Raw genomic sequence first — 20139 nt, forward strand, 5'->3', positions numbered from 1 at the left:
GTCACACAAGCTACCCCTCCATGTGTCTGATGTACATATATGTATACATGTATGTATATATCACGATCCCAGCCTCTCTACAGCTCTAGCAGGCGATACTATGATACATGACACTGCTGTGCCCCCTCACCCTCTGCTGCCCTCCCCTGAGGCTTCACAGCAGATGGTACTCCCGGATTATCGCCATCTGCTGCAGCTTTTGTTCCAAGCCTCTGATCCGCTTGTCTGCTTTCTGTCCCCATGCAGGCCCCGTAGCGTCTGCCGTTGCCAGGCAGCAGTAGTACAGCCGTTCTTTGTACTCCTGATGGCGGCCTCTCACCGGGAATCAGTGCTGGCCACTTCATGTATCCGCACCCCTGTGAACCCCCGCACCCGGGCTCCCCTCACCCTGTACGAGAGGCGGGAGGAGGAGAAGCTGCGGGTGTCCAAAGAGCGGCCAGGACAGGTGAGGACGTGATGGCGGGTAATAGAATGGCTTTAGCCTGTGCCCGAGTGTGGGCGGGGCTTGTACTGTTACAGTGTATGTGGGTGCCCACATTGCAGACACGTTACATTTATAGTATAGACTGCTTTACATAAGAGAGTACCTGGAGGAAACCCATGCAAACATGGGGAGAACATACAAACTCCTTGCTGATGTTGCCCTTGGCAGGATTTGAACCTAGAACTCCAGCGCTGCAAGGCTGAAGTGCTAACCACTGAGCCACCGTATTTTCATGTTTTACAGGATGATCTTGATTCATATTCTGATACTGAAGAAGAGGAATCTAGCAAAATGGCGACCTGCCAGGACTGGATCCTGGACATATCTAAAATTCACTCAGAGAGGGAGTATTACATGCAGCTTGAGAGGTTAAAAAATGCCCATGTACTCAACATGGAGCAGCTGGAGAAGATGTATGACAATAAACTACATCTGCATGGAGTCCAGAACACAGAACCTGTGACCAGGGCACATTACTGGTAAGAAGGTTTGATCACAAGCAGTGTATTTCAGTGTACAATGTGTGTTAGTGTACAACTATTGGGTTGTAAAGGACAGCAATGGGGAACTCAAATTCACTTTGTGTTTTTAGGATAATACTTTTGGGGCTTGTGGTGTCTATAATCTATGAATGGATAGAGCAGGGTGACTTTTGGGGTAATCACCAATCTCAAGAAGGAAGGCACTCGTTCCCCGCTGCTACAAGTCACAGATATTCATCCCCCACTGACTGTGTGATAAATGCCATGAAATGTGATTAAAGAACATCTGTCACCCCGTACAAAATGCTAAATGCCATACATCATTTTATTTATTTATTTTTTAAATTATTATTTATTCATGTCTGCCTACCCATTCAAAAGATATGGCCCCTGAAGGTTAATTGTAAATTATTTCTTACTCTCAAAGTTTTCAGTAACTTTTATTTCTCTGAGAAAACCAGAAGGTTTACAGCTCACTTGGTGCATAAGAACTAATTCCCATATAACCTTTGATGGCCCATATAGTAAAATCATTTTAGACTACAGCCCCAGGTTGTGGGAATGCAGCTTTTTTTGTTGCAGATTTTATTGCGTTTTAAAAAAAAAAAAAAAAAATTCTTTATTTATAACAAAACAATATATACAAACAACAGAACGATCCCCACAGATCAAGAAAGGGTCTGAGACAAAAATAGGAACAAGACCAAATGCGATAATAAAGAACATTATTGAGCCAATGAATAATTACAGTGCGATGAAACATCCCAATCAGTCAGACAAAAGGGAAATAAAGAGAAAAGAAAGAAAGGAAATAATAAATAAGTAAAGGGGGAGGTGAGCGACTCTGGACCCAGACGTGGGAGCCAGGGTACCAGAACGCCATCAGCGCAACAGGTCACAATAGAGTCGAGTACCCTGGAAAAAAAATCCAAGGCATCCAAGCCTCGTTGCGCGCGACCCTCAGGTACACCGTGAGGTCCTTCATACAATGAATATCATCCACTAGCGGATCCAGTGGCAAAGAGAGGGCGGACAAGATGATTTTCAGAGCGCCGGGATACATGCCCTAGCAGCATTAATCATGTGGCGCACAGCAGATCTGCGGTAAGACCACAGAGGGAGGTACGAGAGGTGAAGCAGGAAGAGGGCTGGTGTGTAGGGAAGGGGAATCTGAAAGATCTGGACAATCAATTGGTGAACACCATCCAAGAAACCCCTCAACGCAGGGCAGCTCCAGAAGATGTGTAAATGCATCCCTTCCTCTGTGCCACAGTGCCAGCAAACTGGAGAGGTGGACGGGAAGAACCTGTGTAGCTTAGATGGAACATGGTACCACCTAGTGACAGTCTTGTAACCCGCCTCCTGATATTGCAAGCAATTGAACTCCTGTGGGAAAACTCCAGAATTCTGGACCAGAGGAGGGGAGACCAGAAGCTTATAGAAATCCGAGAGCGAATGCCTGAGCAAACCAGAGTCGGAACAGGCCTTTTCAAAGACCGTGAGGGGCCTATCTTAGCTCGCAGAGCTGGGGAGCGAGGAGAGGAAATGGGAGAGCTGGAGAACCTGGCTGGTATGAAAGCAGATCCCCATGCGAACGCCAAGAGTTCCCAGTACGGAAGTGTAATGCCCTCTGCCTGCCCGCCTCGCGCCAATGCCAGAAGGGCACCGGGGAGAGGCCCGCCGGGAAGGCAGGATTACCTAGAATGGAAAACAGGGAAGAGAGGGAAGGGGAGATCTGCTCCTTACTAAAAAAGGGGTTTGAACACCTGAAGGGTAGGGTCAATGGTGGGATTAGACCTTAAAGTGGATGGGGGCAAGGAGTCCAGCCAGGGGAAAAGATGGAGGGGAGGAACGGAGACGGCGCTCTCCAGGGAGATCCATTGCTTGAAAGTGGAGTGGTGGCACCAGTCCATGACTCCTTGAAGCATAGTGGCCTTGTAGTACTTGCGAGTGTTAGGAGTATTTAGGTTCATTGCTTTCTATTTTTATTACCTGGGGAGTTTTTGGCTGCGCAGTGTCTGGGGTGGCATCCTGGCGCTGCGGGGTTGTCCTGTCGTGGGTATTGGTGCACACCTTCTGACTTGCACGCGCGCACTGTTGGTAGGCAGCTTTATTTCCTGGTTGATTAGTCTGTCCTCCCATTTGCACCTGGGAGGAGTGGTCTCTACTCTGTATTTAAACCCATGCCTCCCATGGTTCTGTGCTGAGTGTCGCTTTTACAGAGCTAGGCCTTAGCAGGAGGAGTAGGTGGTTATCTTGGATAGAGGAAGTTCCGTGGTTGGTTTTTGGGAGGTTTGGGTGAACGAGTTGGTTTGTGTGTTTTCCCTTCTGTGTTCACCAATCCTCCCTCTGTGTATAATTGACTGTGTGAGTGAATTGCCTTATCCTTTGATTTCTACTCAGTTTCCCTGTGTTTGTTTCCTAGTGTAAGGTACCTTCCCATATTGGTTTGGGGGAATCCTTTCCCACATGTTTCCTGTGTGCTGCTTGTGTTGTTAGTCAGCGCACACCCTTGTCAGTCCCTGTCAGTAGCAGCTTTACTTGTTCGTTAGGGGTGACCCCCTTTAGTCTCCAGTCCCTAGAGATCTTATAGGGCATTCCTTCTCCTACTTCCCTCTAGGCCTACGGTATCAGTGAGAGAGGAGCTGTCGGGGTCAGGCTTAGCCTGAGAACAGCCGACCCACACCCGTGAGGCAGGGACCGGGATAGCTAGTGGGAGTAGTGCAGGGCGAGATTCCCTACTGCTATCCCTTAGCCCCGTTGCAGCTACCTGGACTGACATAACAGTACACTCAGCCGTAAAAAAAAAAAAAAAAAAAAGGTTCGTTTGCATTATGACGGACCTGAAACAGCTGTACCAGGCGGTGCAGCAGATTTCCACTGAGATGGAGGGGATCAAGCTACGAATGGATGCCATCCAAGCTTCTGGCGTATCTCAGTTACAGCAGTTGGCTCAACACACAGCCTCTCAGGTGGAGGGCATACAGAGGCAGGTGAGTGGCGCCCCTGTGGGTCGGCCTCTGGAGCCAAAAGTCAGCTTACCTGAACCCTTCCGAGGTAAGAGGTCATTTTTTTTCCGATTTCAAAAGGACTGTCTTTTGTATTTCCGGCTACGGCCGTTTTCCTCCGGTTCTGAGGTACAGAGAGTTGGGATTATTATTACTTTATTGAGAGATGATCCCCTCATCTGGGCACATTCGTTACCAGCCGACTCAGCTTGCTTACTAACTGTAGAGGCGTTTTTCTCCAGTATGACGACCCAGACAGGGTACGCACGGCTGAGTATAACCTACGACGTGTGGTGCAAGGGGATCACGCTATAGAGAAATATTGCACAGAGTTTCGTAGGTGGGCAGCAGAAGTACACTGGAATGACCCCGCTCTACTTAGTCAGTTTGAGACAGGGCTCTCGGACCAGGTTAAAGACCATCTAGTTTCTCACCCTGTTCCGGGAGATCTAGATGAGGCCATGCAGCTGGCAATTAGAGTTGGACGGCGCCTCCGGGAGCGTGGAGACAAGAGTCCTAGGAGGGTTAGCCCTCCTCAATTCTCTGTTTTTAGAGAGGACCCGGGGGACCAACCCATGCAGATTGGGGCCACTGCGAAGTGCTAGACCCAAGAGTGAAGGGTCCCGCACAGTACGCTGTTTTGTGTGTGGAGGGATGGGACATGTAGCAAGGGTATGCCCCTCCAGAGAATGGTTCGCCAAGGAGAGTAATAACCCCAGGTCTATTGAGGCTAAAGGGAGAAAACCTACTAAGGAAGGAGGTGTGCATATTTCCTGTACTCAGACTGCCGGGTTAACCCTTGAAGGATGGGTAAATGGGCAGAAGTGCCGGATTTTGGTTGATTGTGGTTCGGCAGTCAACCTTATTGACTCAGAGTTTTGTGAGCAATTAAGGGTGAGTCCTTTGGTCTTGAAGTCTCAGATACCGGTGTGGGCTATTGATAAGACCCCTCTACAGCAAGCTGTCATCTCCAAACAGGTGGAGGGTCTGGAGTTTGTTGTGGGTGGCCACCGGGAAGAGATTGACTTGTTCTTGTTGTCTAAATTAGCAGCACAAGTAGTGTTGGGGTGGCCCTGGCTGAAGCAGCATAACCCTATTATCAACTGGGAGACCGAGTCAGTAGTTTCTTGGGGGCAGGGGTGTAATGGTCGATGTCTGCCCATATCCGTTATGTCTTTGTCTATAGACAATTTGCCTCAAGAAATATGTGAGTTCAGGGAGGTCTTTGAGGAGAGGGCAGCCAAGACATTACCACCACATCGCACCTATGATTGCTCGATTAAATTTATACCTAATGCAGTGCTACCCAAGACACGGTTGTACAATCTCACTATTCCGGAGAGGGAGGCGCTCAAAGAGTATATTGAGGGGAGTCTAGAGGTGGGGCATATTCGCCCATCTAAGTCCCCAGTAGCAGTGGGGTTTTTCTTTGTAAAGAAGAAAGATGGAGGGTTGCGCCCTTGTTTGGATTTTAGGGAGATTAACAAAATCACGGTGCGGAATCCCTATCCCATTCCGTTGATCTCGGATCTATTCAGCCAGATTACGGGAGCCCGCTGGTTTAGTAAAATAGATTTACGTGGGGCGTATAACTTGCTGAGAATCAAGAAGGGGGATGAGTGGAAAACAGCGTTTAACACACCCCTAGGACACTTTGAGAATCTTGTGATACCTTTCGGTCTAACCAATGCGCCTGCGTTTTTTCAGAATTTTATTAATGATGTACTAAGTGCCGTCACAGGGAGGGGGGTTGTGGTCTATCTGGACGATATACTCATTTACACCCCGGATTTGGAGACTCATTGGGAGAGAGTGAGAGAGGTTTTAGATCTCCTGAGGGTTAACCAATTAAGTGCTAAGCTGGAGAAATGTGTGTTCGCGGTCAATAAATTATGTTTTCTTGGTTATATCCTATCGGAAAAGGGATTCGAGATGGACCCTGAGAAGGTCAGGGCAGTCTTGGAGTGGCCGCGACCTGAGAACCTAAAGGCGGTCCAACGGTTCTTGGGGTTCTCCAACTATTATCGCCAGTTTATCAAGGGATTTTCTGAGGTTGTGAAACCCATCTCGGACTTGACTAAGAAGGGGGCTGACTGTGCTAAGTGGTCGCCAGAGGCGCTAGCCGCGTTTGAAGAATTGAAGAAGCGATTCTCGTCCGCTCCCATTTTGAGACAGCCGGATGAGAGGTTGGCCTTCCGAGTGGAGGTGGATGCCTCCTCGGTGGGGGTGGGAGCAGTACTTTCTCAGGAGTTCGAGGAGGGTACGTATCCCTGTGCCTTCTTTTCTAAGAAATTCTCTGCCTCTGAACGGAATTATGACATCGGAGATAGGGAACTACTGGCAATAAAACTAGCGTTCGAACATTGGCGTCATTTCCTGGAGGGGGCCAGAAGGCCAGTCCAGGTATTTACTGACCACAAGAATTTGGTTTATCTTGGGTCGGCGAAGAGATTAAATGCACGGCAGGCCAGATGGGCTCTATTTTTTGCGCGGTTCCATTTTTCCGTGACTTATGTGCCGGGTTCGAAGAATGTTAAGGCTGATGCTTTATCCCGGTATATGTCGACTGAGGAGGAACGAGAGGCGCCTGCCACTATTCTTGGGGATGGAGTGGTGGTAGCAATATTGGGCGCGAAATTGGAGAAGGCCTTGATCGAAGCGCAACACGCTGCACCTTCCAAGATACCTAGAAACAAGCTTTTTGTCCCAACTACTCTCCGACAAAGTCTCCTGAGGGAGTGTCACGAGTCGGTTCTTGCTGGTCACCCGGGGGTTTCAGAGACCATGAGATTGGTGTCTAGGAATTTTTGGTGGCCAGGGTGGAGTAAGGATGTCTTGCAGTTTGTTCAAAATTGTTCGGTCTGTGCAAGAGCCAAGGCGTCGCATACCCGTCCCCACGGTCTTCTACATCCATTGAAACCTCCTAAGGCACCTTGGACTCATCTGTCTATGGATTTCATCACGGGCCTTCCGGTGTCTAAGGGTTTCACGGTCATTTGGGTAGTCGTTGACCGCTTCACGAAAATGTGCCATTTGATACCGTTTTCCAGGCTGCCATGTGCCAAGACACTATCAGAGGCGTTTATTAAAGAAATTGTAAGGTTGCATGGTCTTCCTGAGGAGATCGTTTCGGACAGGGGACCGCAATTTGTGGCTAAATTCTGGCGGGCTTTTTGCAGCAGGTTGGGAGTTACACTGTCGTTTTCCTCCGGGTTCCACCCAGAGTCTAACGGACAAACAGAGAGGAAGAATCAGGATGTGGAACAGTTTTTGAGGTGTTTTGTTCGAGAGAACCAGAATAATTGGGCTGACTTTCTCCCCCTGGCAGAATTTTCCCTAAACAACCATGATTCCAATGCCACAGGTACCACACCTTTTTTTTGCTTCGGTGGTAGACATCCTGTTTTCGGAGTATTTTCTTCCATTTCTTCCCCAGTTCCGGAGGAGGAGCTATTTTCTAAAAAGCTGCAAGGGGTATGGTCCCGTATCCGAGAGAATCTGGTGCGGGCGTCGCACCAGGCTAAGGTCCAGGCGGATAGGAAGAGAGGAGAGTTGCAGTTCTTCCCTGGTGAGATGGTTTGGTTGTCCACCAAGAATATCAGGTTGAAGGTTCCTAGCAAGAAGCTGGGTCCCAGGTTTGTGGGTCCTTTTAAGATCATCAAGATGGTAAATGAAGTGGCGGCGCAGCTGCAACTACCTAAAAAGTGGAAGATAAACCGGGTGTTCCATGTCTCCTTGTTAAAGAAGGCCAAGAAGGGAACGTCTCCAGTTAAGGTTCGACCAGTTTCTGAGTCCGGGGAGTATGAGATATCCCGAGTTCTGGATAGCAAATATGTTCGGGGGAAGCTACGGTATCTGGTGGCATGGAAGGGATACGGTCCTGAGGATAATTCTTGGGTTCTGGAGTCGGATATGTCAGCCCCCAGACTCGTGGAGAAATTCCACAAGGAGTTCCCAAAGAAGGATGCTCCTAGAGAATCCGGAGTCTTCTCCTTGAGGGGAGGATCCTGTTAGGAGTATTTAGGTTCATTACTTTCTATTTTTATTACCTGGGGAGTTTTTGGCTGCGCAGTGTCTGGGGTGGCATCCTGGCGCTGCGGGGTTGTCCTGTCGTGAGTATTGGTGCACACCTTCTGACTTGCACGTGCGCACTGATGGTAGGCAGCTTTATTTCCTGGTTGATTAGTCTGTACTCCCATTTGCACCTGGGAGGAGTGGTCTCTACTCTGTATTTAAACCCATGCCTCCCATGGTTCTGTGCTGAGTGTCGCTTTTACAGAGCTAGGCCTTAGCAGGAGGAGTAGGTGGTTATCTGGGATAGAGGAAGTTCCGTGGTTGGTTTTTGGGAGGTTTGGGTGAACGAGTTGGTTTGTGTGTTTTCCCTTCTGTCTTCACCAATCCTTCCTCTGTGTGTAATTGACTGTGTGAGTGAATTGCCTTATCCTTTGATTTCTACTCAGTTTCCCTGTGTTTGTTTCCTAGTGTAAGGTTCCTTCCCATATTGGTTTGGGGGAATCCTTTCCCACATGTTTCCTGTGTGCTGCTTGTGTTGTTAGTCAGCGCACACCCTTGTCAGTCCCTGTCAGTAGCAGCTTCACTTGTTCATTAGGGGTGACCCCTTTAGTCTCCAGTCCCTAGAGGTCTTATAGGGCATTCCTTCTCCCACTTCCCTCTAGGCCTACGGTATCAGTGAGAGAGGAGCTGTCGGGGTCAGGCTTAGCCTGAGAACAGCCGACCCACACCCGTGAGGCAGGGACCGGGATAGCTAGTGGGAGTAGTGCAGGGCAAGATTTCCTACTGCTATTCCTTAGCCCCGTTGCAGCTACCTGGACTGACATAACAGCGAGGATCTGGAAGGCCCAAACCCCCCCACTGCTTTGGCAAGGTAAGAGTTGAGCGGACTAGTCTGGTATGCTTGCCATGCCAAACAAAGTGCAAAAGATCACTGTACAAGAGCTTAAAGAAGACGGGCGGCACATGGATCAGCAGAGTTTGGAGCAGGTAGAGCAGGCGAGAAATAACATTCATCTTGTAAATAGAACATTGGCCAAACCATGTATACGTGCCCTTAGACCACCTCTTCAAGTCAAACCTAATAGTCCGAAGAAGGGGAAAGTAGTTCCTGGAATAGAGAGAACCCAAATCACCGGAGATCCAATCCCCCAAGTACTGGATAGTAGAGTTAGACCACTGAAAGAGGAAAAGAGGACTGTAAAGAGGACTGGAGCCCACTCAGGAGCGAGACATTAAGCACGTCCGATTTCTGAAGGTTTATCTTAAAGTTGGTAGGGCTCTGGAACTCCTGGCGTTTGGACATCAGGACAGGGAGGGATAGGCTAGGGTCTCGCAGAAAAAACAGACGTTCATCCGCATAAGCGGCAATCTTTACGTGTGTACCCCCTTGCTCAAGGCCTGCTACAATGGGATTGGCCCTAATCCTCCTAAGCAAAGGCTCTAGGGTCAGGACGAAGATTAACGGGGAGAGGGGGCAACCCTGGCGCGTGCCGTTTCCAATTGGGAAGGGGGCAGATAGAACTAGATTGACTCTGGTGGAGGCTGAAGAGTTCCAGCATCGTGAATAAGAAAGGCCTTTATTGCGTTTTTTTAACCCAAAGCCAGGGGTGGATGAACAGAAGGAGCCGTATAACAACTTCCTATATATTTCCCATTCCTTTTGTAGCTATCATTGGCTTTGGCTCGAAAAACCACAGCAGCATATGCAAAAAAAAAATCTGCGTTTCCACAGCCTAATTGTTGTTGTAGTTTTAATATTTAAAAAAAATCTTCTTTATTTATTTATTTATTTAATATAAAACATACTAGTTTGCAGAGCGGTGCGCGCTATTCCTTTTGGGAGTACATGCTGATTGGAGCTCCTCTGGCATGTTCTGACTGGGTACATCCACTGCTAAGCTTGGGGGGGGGAGTACACAATATATTGTACTATTTATGTATCCCATTAGTGAGAAAAGTTGTTCTTCAGCTCTCATTATAGAAAAAAAATACAATTAAATTTGAGCATAATTCTCTCATAAATCTAGTTTTCAGTGAAGTGTTGCTCGCGGAGATCTAATGATATTTGTCATTTAGCATTTTGTACATGAGGCAGTTCCTCTTTAAGTCTGAGCACATCTTATCTCTGCCTGGCTTAGTGGTTCCATTTTTAAGATGTATTTATTTGTAATTGTAAAATAGAGAAGGAGGTGATTTAAAGAGGACCTTTCATGGTTTGGGGCAGAGGCAGTTCTATATACTGCTGGAAAGCCGACAGTGCACTGAATTCAGCACACTGTCGGCTTTCCCGATCTGTGCCCCGGGTAAAGAGCTTTCGGTCCTGATAATACTTGTCTATGGACGAGCACTGTGAGCAGAGGGAGGGGGCTTTCCTCCCCGCTCACACTGTACAGTGTGATAGGCGCTGCTTTGAAGAAGGACGTACCTGACAGACTGTCAGGAACGCCCTTCTGACTGTAAAGAGCTACGGTACCGGGACTGAAACTTCTTTACCTAGGGCACAGAACTGCCTGTGCCCCAAAGCATGAAAGGTCCTCTTTAAAATTTTATTTATTTTTAGTTTTGTTCATTTTTTTTTTAAAGGGATTCTACCACTAAAACAACATCTTTTCTAATTACCACATCAGAATAGCCTTAAGAAAGGCTATTCGTCTCTTACCTTTACGTGGTCTCCGCGGAGCCGTTCCTTAGAAATATCAGTTTTAACCGGTATGCAAATGAGTTCTCCGCAGCAATGAGGGCGGGCCCCAGCCCCATCCCCACTGCTGCCCGAGAGCTCACTCCAGCGACGCCTTCATCTTCAGCTGCAACCCCGTCTCTTCTGTCTTCCGTCTCGGTCCAACCTCCAACGCCTGCGCATTACGCTCCTGTATTGAACTATAAGAGCAAGAGTGGCCTCCCAAAAATGTTCCTGTAGTTCTACGGAGAACTACAGGAGCGTACTATACATGCGCGCAAGAGCGGAGTGTGACCCCAGCCGTAAGAAGACGCGGTTGCTGTTGAAGATGGAGGCGTGACTGGAGAGAGTTCTCTAGCAGCATTGGGGACACCCCCACTTCTGCGAAATAACTCATTTGCATACCGGTAAAAACCGGTATTTCTACCGAATGGTGGGCTGGAGGCGACTGATAAAGGTAGGAGATGAATAGCCTTTCTTAAGGCTATTCCGACGTGTCAACTAGAAAAAAAAGTGTTTAAATGATAGGATCCCTTTTATCTGTCAGCAATTCCTCCCAGTCCCCATATACACATAAACGCTTGGCTCAGCGAGCAAGTGTCTTCAGTCACAAGAGTGGAGTAAGCCAGTGTCAGACACTTTAGTGGCAGCTTATCTTCAGTGAGAACAAAAGGATCATGTACTGAAATTCAACATTCTCCACCCTCCCTTCCCTGTGGGAGACTTCCATATACATTAGATAATTGCCTTGGCCTGCCAAAATTATCAGGTTTGTCTTACTTTTTTACTTGTGCCTTTAGACATATCGCAGTTGTCTGACTCCTTTGCCTATAAATTTCTTATATAATTTCTTAATTTCTAGGTCAGAGTGGGAGCAGAAATCTTCACAGCCCACTGAATGTGGATGCTGCTTTCTAAAGCACAATGTCAGCTCCTCTGGCTTATCAAAATCATCCTTGGATGACCTATCTGATGGAGGCGATGACAGTGACACAAATGATTCTATATCTGTCCAAGAGAAAATTGGTCAAATGTGGAATGGATTTACAGTGGAAGAGTATATCAAGAAAACAGATTTCGAGAAGCAGCAGTCTAAACGTAAGGCTGCCAAAAGTAAGAGTAAAGAATGGTCACACAGAGTCACCATCCCGCAACCATTCGAGATGACGGTTAGAGAATCCAAGAAAAAAGAAATGAATGTCAAGTCCAAATCAGAAATTGAGATGGAGAACAATTTGTTGAAGAAGAGACTTGAGGAAGAAGCAGAATGTCAGAAGAAATTTCGAGCGAATCCTGTGCCTGCATCAGTTTATCTCCCCCTGTACCATGAGATTGTGGAAAGAAATGAGGAAAGACGAAATTTTGTGAAAGAGAGAAGCAAAGACATACTTCTAGCGTCTCAGAAACCGTTCTTGTTTACTGAGCGAGAAGAGCGCAAGAAACAAGACCGGAAGATGCAGCTGAATGATCTTCCTCATTCAGTCCACAGCTTGAAACATTTTAAAGCAAAGCCAGTCCCAAAATCTATATATGGAACCTCTGGTAGTGAAAGACTAAAAGAAGAAGAACTATACAGGCGGATTAGGATACATATGAGATCTGAAGAACTTCTGCGCAGCTCCTCATACCCTACCAGCACATTGGCCTGTAAGGCTAGTTCAAGAAGTATAAAAACCAGATGTCAAGAGCCGCAAAAGGAACAAAGCCATAGGCCAAAAATCAATACACAGATACCCAATTTTAAAGTTCTACATGAAAATCACCAGAAAAGCCTCTTAAAAAATAAAGATGCAAAACATGTCACTATTTGTGACCCCTTTAATTTACGCACCTCCAAAATTCCATCAAACAAGGGGAAAATCCTTAAAGATATTGAAACAGACGAAGAAATGCTCAAGGAGACTCGGTGGCCATATAAAACTCCTAGGAACCAGTCATGGAAAAATTCTGCAGGGTTATCTCCGCGTGAAGACGCTCCAGTTGTCACTCCGAGATCTACAGAGTCTTCTGAAAGGAGAGATCGGGCTATTAGGTAACTATACGTGACTAGAGATGAGCGAACACTGTTTGGATCAGCCGTTCCGAACAGCACGCTCCCATAGAAATGAATGGAAGCACCTGGCACGTACACTTTGCCGGCAGCCGGTCGCCGTGCCAGGTGCTTCCATTCATTTCTATGGGAGCGTGCTGTTCGGAACGGCTGATCCGAACAGTGTTCGCTCATCTCTATACGTGACACAGTCCAGTAACTAAGATGCATTGAATCTATAGTCGGCATTCAAGACCTAATTCATTTACAAGAGATTTGGTAGGACACCCTTCCAAATGGGATCCAGACCTAAAATGACACATGTGGCTGATCTAAACCTATTACTGGTCATTGATTCTGGCCAAAGCCTAGATTCCATGCATCCTTAGGAGAATACATCCCATCTTATCCGTTTCCTTATTAGAGTAGCTGTAGGTTAGGTAAAAGGATCCTTGTCCCCCTTAGAGTCCTCTCCCTTTATGGTCCTAGCAAAAACTTAGATATTACATCAAATGTCAGTCCATGTGTGTTCCCACTTTGTAGGAAGTCTATTGAAGAAAAATTAAAAAAGGAAGAAGAGGAGAAAAAGAGACAAACAAGGAGGAGGGATAGAGAGAAAGCCCTGAAGAAACACATAAGTAGGAAAGCTAAAGCTATTCACTCAGACCAAACCCCAAAGGCACTTAGTAAATTAAAAGAATTGAGGTAATAATTCGTAGACACTGAATAGATTCCAGGGTTACCTGGGAAGATAGATTAGAAAATTAGATTAGTAATTCTAGTTTTATCATTGGATGATGGAAAATGCCTCATATTTCTAATGATCTTTATTGCTATGTGCACTTTCACAAGCATTTTGCAATTGACCCCATGAAAATCTCAAGTGGCGTTGTGAATAGACTTGATTAAAAAATTATGTCTACAGCTCCCGTGCAAGCTTATGCGTCCTCATGGTAACAGACTACAGTCAAACCGTGTGTAGTCTGATCTTACAACCTTCCATTAGTTCCCTAACTTTCTGGATGTACGTTAGCAGAAACATTTCTCTTTTCATTGCAGTGGGACAGTAAGTCATTTTGGTTGTGACTGTGCACAGAGCCTTTCTGTCAGTTGATATAAGGGTGAGTTCACACGGAGGAAAGTGGAGCGCAATCTGGCATGTATACACGTGTCGGCAGATTGCGCTCCGCCAAAGCTCCCATTCATTTCAATGGGAGTGAGGATCGTAGACGCGGCGTTATTTTGCGGCCGCAAAATAGCGCCGCGTATACGATCCCGGCTCCCATTGAAATCAATTGGAGCGTATACGGCCCGCAAAAGCTCACGCGGCGTATACGTACCACATCAAGCGGCACTTTACTCCGTGTGAACTCACCCTAACAGTTATTTACATCCAAAGGTTGTATAGACCTAATACTGTTCATGCTAACGCTGTGGTCTTCGTCGTTTAGGTCTTTCGGTCTGAACATTGGAGAGCCGGACCTTTATAACAGCGGAGATTGGCAGACCCCATTCACTATAATTCACTATAACTGAAAGTGACTGAGAAAAAAGTCCTCCATGCAGGACCTTTTTCTCTGCCGATTTTCGGTGGTTTCTGCATTGGAGACTCTGACACAAATGTGAACCCAGCCTGTGAGTTTGCTACAATGAAACTCCATTTTGGAAATTCTATAGAGTTTAGCAGCATTGCCTCTAGGGTGATATATTTTTCCTGCAATGATACATTGTAACAAACTCAGGCCAGAAGACATTTGTGCTCATAATGCAAAAAGGCCTGGTTCACATCTGTGTTCGGTATTCTGTTCGAGGAGTCCGCTTGGGCACCCACTGAATGGAGTACCGAATGCGTTGACAAGTGGTGAGTAATGAAAGCAAACGAACCCCATAGATTATAATGGGGTCCATGTGTTTTCCGTGTGGTGTCCACATGGAACATGCGGAGAGAAAAGCACTTTCCTCTCCACATGACTCATGCGGACACCACACAGAAAACACATGGACCCCATTATAGTCTATGGGGACCATGTGGTTTCATTGCACACCACTTGTCAATGCGTTAAATATTCCATTTGAGGGGTGCCCAAGCAGACTCCCCAAACAGAATACCGAACACAGATGTAAACCAGGCCTAAGTGGAAAGTTAAAGCTAAAAATGGATACCTTAGCCTGGATACAATGTCACCTTCTCCTCTGTGAACAGGACTAGATCTGTACAGCTTTAAGTCTGTGAATGTTTACTGGAATGTTCTCGTTCAATGGATTTTTTGTATTAAAGCTAGAATATTAAAAAGTAGGTATAACAGATTTAATTCGGTAAATCAAAGAGAACGTCTAATTTCTTTAGTATTTTATTCCATTGCACGATGGGGAGTCGCATTGTCACAGGAGAGAGTAACTTGTGACAGATTCCTGTACATGGTGCAGCTTTATGTATGAGCAGCCGGCTGTACTGCTCTTGTCTTCTGTTCTATATCCGTGCAGCCTGTAATAATATCCTGCCACAAGGTGGTGAAGACTTCATAGGTATTACAGACTCGCTGTTATTACTATGCAGAGCACAGGGCCTGGCAGTGGTGCAGAAATATAGAGAGAGAAGCCTAATGACAGACTCTCAGATACAAAGAAACCACTGACCCTTGTCATGTAACTCTGTTATAACGAAACATTGCTCTGTTACCTTTACTTTTCTATAATAGGAAAAATGAAAAGCAGAGGACAAGAGAGTACATGCAAGAGCTGGATGCAATGAAGGAAAGGGTCTCCCAGACACCGTTCTTATTGGAGAGGGCCACACAGGTTTGTATTTTGAAGGTTTTTTTTTAAGATAAAATCCATAAAGGTCTATTCTGGACATTACAAGTCACCGCTGTATAGCGAGTAACTCACTTATCAGTGGGGTCGACCGCTGTGATCCCTACTGAAAATGTAACTGTGGAGCGGTACAGAGCAGCAATCATAAATGTGCATTTCTATTCATTTCAGTGCGGGTTCGGTTGAGATAACTGACTGCTGTACTTTCTGCTATTTCTGGTAGTTGCCATTGACATGGATGGAGTGGTGGTGACATTTCCAGCCTGCTACTCCTTTCAAATTGGGGTGCAAAACTCCACAGTTCACATGATAATGGTAACCTACTGATCAGTGGGGGTCTGCCAGCGGAGCCTCCCTGATCAGTAGGTTACCCTTATCCCCAGTTAAATTATGACCAGAATAACAGGGCTCTGGAGTTGGAATTGGGACCAATTTTGGGGGAGTTGGAGAAAAAAATACCAGCTCCAGCTTCAAAATATTAATAATGATAAATTATTTGTGATTATATTATACAATTATTAATACTGTATAATTAGATGTGTAATTTCATAGGCATTCCATTTAAAGAATTTCAGGATCTTCTGCTTCTCCCTGACCATGGCTGTCAGCCATTTAAGAGTTGGAATTGGTGGTGTGGGCTACCAATTCCACAGCCCTTCAGAGTATCCCTTTAACAAGTCATCATCCTAATGGGCTATTCACATCAGGTTTTTAACATCCATTTACTAGATTGATTCACTGGATGCAAAAAAGGATCCACTGTCTATGGGGCTGTTGGATACAGTCAAGCACTTTGCTTAGCTCTCCAAGTGATTCCTGTAGACACAAAATAGAATGGCAGGTGTCATGCCTCACCACCAATGTTACATTGAAGCATCTCCTTACTCCTGGGGTGCACTAAGGAGGAACAAGGGGCTTGCAACGCCCATTCTACTGATCACGGGGGGCAAAGTTAGTATACATTCTTATATCAGGACTTCTCTGCCCTACATCTTCAAACACTGTTATATGCAATAGCTCTGCGGGCGTTGATTTATGGCGTTAGATATTTTAATGGTTTCCTCCATATTGAAGACATTACTTTTATTTATTTTGCAGAAGAATGCCCGTCTGTGCGCAGAGAAGCATTATTCTAGTGTGCTCAGAGATCTCGGTTTATGCGATGATTTTGTGTCAAGAAAAGGGCACTCCGCATCCCTACGAGGCCCTGAGCGTACCAGGGAGGACTTGTCCAGCTTAGATGATGAAGAGAGGTAATTCTTTCCTTACGTACATAGCCTTTACAACAATGGCCGTAAATCTCTTTAATACAGAGCATTGCTTCTGTGTGAGAATACCCGATAGCCACATTCTTTTTTTTTTTTGAACTGGAAAAAAACTCAGTGCGGAAGTTTAATTTTCAATTCTTTCTGTACCCCTCTTGACACTTTGTATAGGGGTTATCTGCTTTCTAATAATGATGGCATGTCCTTGTGGGAGGTCACCAATATTAAATCTGTGTGCTGACACTCCCGCAGGGACAACACCGCTCCTGACATGTTTAAATTCTGCGAGTCGGGCTGCTCTCTTGCCATGCAGGCATATTTGTTTATGTATACACAGAATCAATAAGCAAATATGGTGTGGAAAGGTCCCCTTTAAGTTTTAAAAATGTTCTATTTATTTTTTAAAGGAGCTCTGAAGGTACATTGGAAATAGAGGATTTACAAGAACATGGTGAAGAAGATGAGACTCAGAAAAATCAGTCTGAGGATGAGAAATATGGAGAGTACAGTACTGATGAAGATCACATTGAAGAGCAGATGTAGTCAGTTGCATCTTACCTGGTGCCATGCCTGTTACCAAATCATATTGTGTGATCACTTCATAAATATTTAATCATGATAGGCAAATATAATGGTATCATATGGTGGACAGGTTGGGTAGTGCCACTTGGTAGTTCAGTGGGGAGCCATTGGACTATTAAACGGGTTTTCCCATCTCACTGTTAAAGCAGTCTGACTGCAGTCTGTTCTTCTCACTTCCTGTATCCCCACCCTCCCCCCAGCTTGCTGAACGGGACACTATGAGGTATCACAATACTTATGCAGATCAGATAATATGCAGATGCTTGTACAGAACAGATTCACTGTTAGCTGTGTGTTTACATAGAGAGATAACGGACTGCAATTTACAAGCTGCAATTAGCTGTACTGATTGCAAGTGATGTCACTTGTCGTATCTCACAGGTCCCTGGTTATAGCAACGCTATGTAAACAATGGGTTCACATAGCAGGAAAACAAAGCATCATTTCAGCAGTGACATGTCATAAAGCTCGCCGTGTACGTGCGTGGTTCGAGGAGCACCAGGATGAATTTACCATACTCCCTTGGCCAGCAAATTCCCCGGACTTGAACCCAATCGAGAATCTATGGGATCACCTCAATCGTGTTTTTGTGCCATGGATGCTCAACCGCGTAACCTAGCGGAGCTCGCCACGGCACTGGAGTCGGCATGGCTCAACATCCCAGTGAACATCATCACAACATCCCCTCTCTTCCTGCATGTCTCGCAGCGTTCCACTCTGCGAAAGGTGGTTATTCTGGATTTTGACAGGTGGTCCCATTAATGTGACTGGACTGTGTATATTCAACTCCACAATGCAGGCATTTTATTTTAATAAGAGGAGTGAGATTATAAAATGGTAGATGCAACTGACACCACATTACCTCATGGGAATTACTGCTACCCATCCAACACTGTCCACCATCAGGCCAAGCCAGGGGACTGTCAGGATTCACCTTTATAAATTAGATTGTCAGCAGATGTTTCCTGAATTAGTAGGATCCACTGACAAATCATATAATGTAGCCTATGGGTTTTGCAGGTACACAGCTGGTTTTATCCGAGGATGGGATCCTTTAGAATAAGCCTACATATTCTTTTTAATTACAAATTTTCAGAGATTTAGACATTTTAAAAATTTTATTTTTCAATTAATTTATTCTTTACCTGTAAAATATGATGTAATTGATTTTATATTTGATAATGTGACTTTAAATAATATATTTTCTAGAATGTAAATGTCTGTTATGTCTTTATTTTTAGCTGCCTTTACTGATCTATTAGAAAATTCTAATAATAACCTATTATATACCTATTATACAAAATTGAATAAGAATCAGAAACAACTGTTTTATAGCAGAATGAATTTATTCTGAGGTTTTATAGACATACAAGCATGCCTATATAAAGATGTATGTAAAAAACCACCCACAAACTAATTCCCTCTAGACATATGTATTGTAAGCGTAATACAAATCATAGTACATTTATAATATGGATATTTTTAATGTAACTCTCAAGATGCAGGTTTCATGGTAAGCAATGATTTACGTTATTCCAAGGTTATCAATATATATAATATTGCATTTTAGATGCCCCACATGCCTGTCCTTCCCTGCAACAAATCTTATAATGTCTGCTGTTCTGTTCTTAGAGTTCTAGTGTCTGACTGCAGTGAATTACAATCACATGTCATGTATACATTTGGTATGGAGATACTTGTATACTATATTCTATAAGTTCTATATTCTAATGGACGGTTCCTGAGATGTACAGGCCTTACAAATGGCACTAATTTTAAAATCTGAGAAGCTTCCAATGAATATTACCTTTCAATGTCTTCTCCGCACTGCCGTTCCATAGAAATCCTGATGAGTTCTTTCGCAGCACTGGGAGTGGACCCCAGCGCTCAAACAGCACTAGGGGCGTCCCCAATGCTGCAAGAGAACTCTCTCCAGCGCCGCCTCCATCTTCTTCAGCAACAGCCTCTTCTTTCATCTTCTTCCGGCGTGCTGGGGGAAGGGGGGATGTCAAAATTCAACTCATGCGCAAGTCGGCTCTGCCAGAGCCGACTTCACATGCGGGCGGCCATTTTTTTGTGGCTGTTTACGCGAGCAGGCGCAGTACGCTCCTGTAGTTCTATGGAGTACAGGGCGTACTGCGCCTGCTCGCATAAGCAGCCACAAAAAAAATGCCCGCCCGCATGTGAAGTCGGCTTTGGCAAAGCCGACTTGCGCATGTGTTGAATTTTGAAATCCCCACTTCCCCCCCGCACGCCGGGTGAAAGAAGAGGCCAATGCTGAAGAAGATGGAGGCAGCGCTGCAGAGAGAACTCATTTGCATACCAAGAAAAACCTGGATTTCAGGCGAACGTCGGCGCGGAGAAGACATCAAAAGGTAGGAGAAGAATAGCCTTTCTTAAGGCTATTCCGACGTGTTAGTCAGAAAAAAAGGAGTTTGAATGATAGGATCCCTTTAAGTTTTATTCCTCAAGTGAGATATTTAGAAGAAAAGTGATGTAAATAATACCCCTGCCAATCCCAGGAAGTCAGGAACTTACAAATGTAGAAATATGTCACTGCCGTGTACGGCACATTATCTGCACATGGCAACGGCTTGATCACCAGTTTGGAGGCCATATGGTTGTTTAGTCACTAGATTAGGATTAGCATTGTACCATCATTGTAAGAACGTCCTACAAAGCCAGTATTTCCCTCTATTAATTCTCACTCCCGATAAAATGGATATTGGTGCATCATATTACACAGTAAATGAGGTCACTTCATTTGCCATCCATTTTGGCAAC

General features: G+C 45.4%; 1 protein-coding gene across 2 annotated transcripts; it reads left to right on the forward strand.

Annotated features, from left to right (window-relative positions):
* The first annotated feature begins 304 nt into the window (after window positions 1-304).
* Window positions 305-17468, forward strand: FAM161A (FAM161 centrosomal protein A). 2 transcript variants are annotated; one of them, XM_075266576.1, is made up of 7 exons: window positions 305-445; window positions 728-963; window positions 11528-12697; window positions 13238-13399; window positions 15394-15493; window positions 16607-16761; window positions 17181-17468. In XM_075266576.1, exons 1-7 carry the CDS (start codon window positions 305-307, stop codon window positions 17314-17316), a joined length of 2100 nt encoding a protein of 699 aa, XP_075122677.1. In that variant the 3' UTR covers window positions 17317-17468. The 2 variants fall into 2 exon arrangements, with proteins under 2 accessions (XP_075122677.1, XP_075122678.1); XM_075266577.1 differs by lacking the exon at window positions 13238-13399.
* Window positions 17469-20139: the final 2671 nt, after the last annotated feature.

Source organism: Leptodactylus fuscus, chromosome 3 (assembly GCF_031893055.1).
Source record: "Leptodactylus fuscus isolate aLepFus1 chromosome 3, aLepFus1.hap2, whole genome shotgun sequence".
Taxonomy (NCBI): domain Eukaryota; kingdom Metazoa; phylum Chordata; class Amphibia; order Anura; family Leptodactylidae; genus Leptodactylus; species Leptodactylus fuscus.

Bases quoted from the DNA above. Each gene is read 5' to 3' on its own strand.
- FAM161A (XM_075266576.1), top strand. From the start codon at position 305: ATGGCGGCCTCTCACCGGGAATCAGTGCTGGCCACTTCATGTATCCGC. The intron at 15,494-16,606 runs GTTTGTATTTTG...TTTATTTTGCAG, and splicing joins TATTGGAGAGGGCCACACAG to AAGAATGCCCGTCTGTGCGC. The intron at 16,762-17,180 runs GTAATTCTTTCC...TATTTTTTAAAG, and splicing joins AGCTTAGATGATGAAGAGAG to GAGCTCTGAAGGTACATTGG.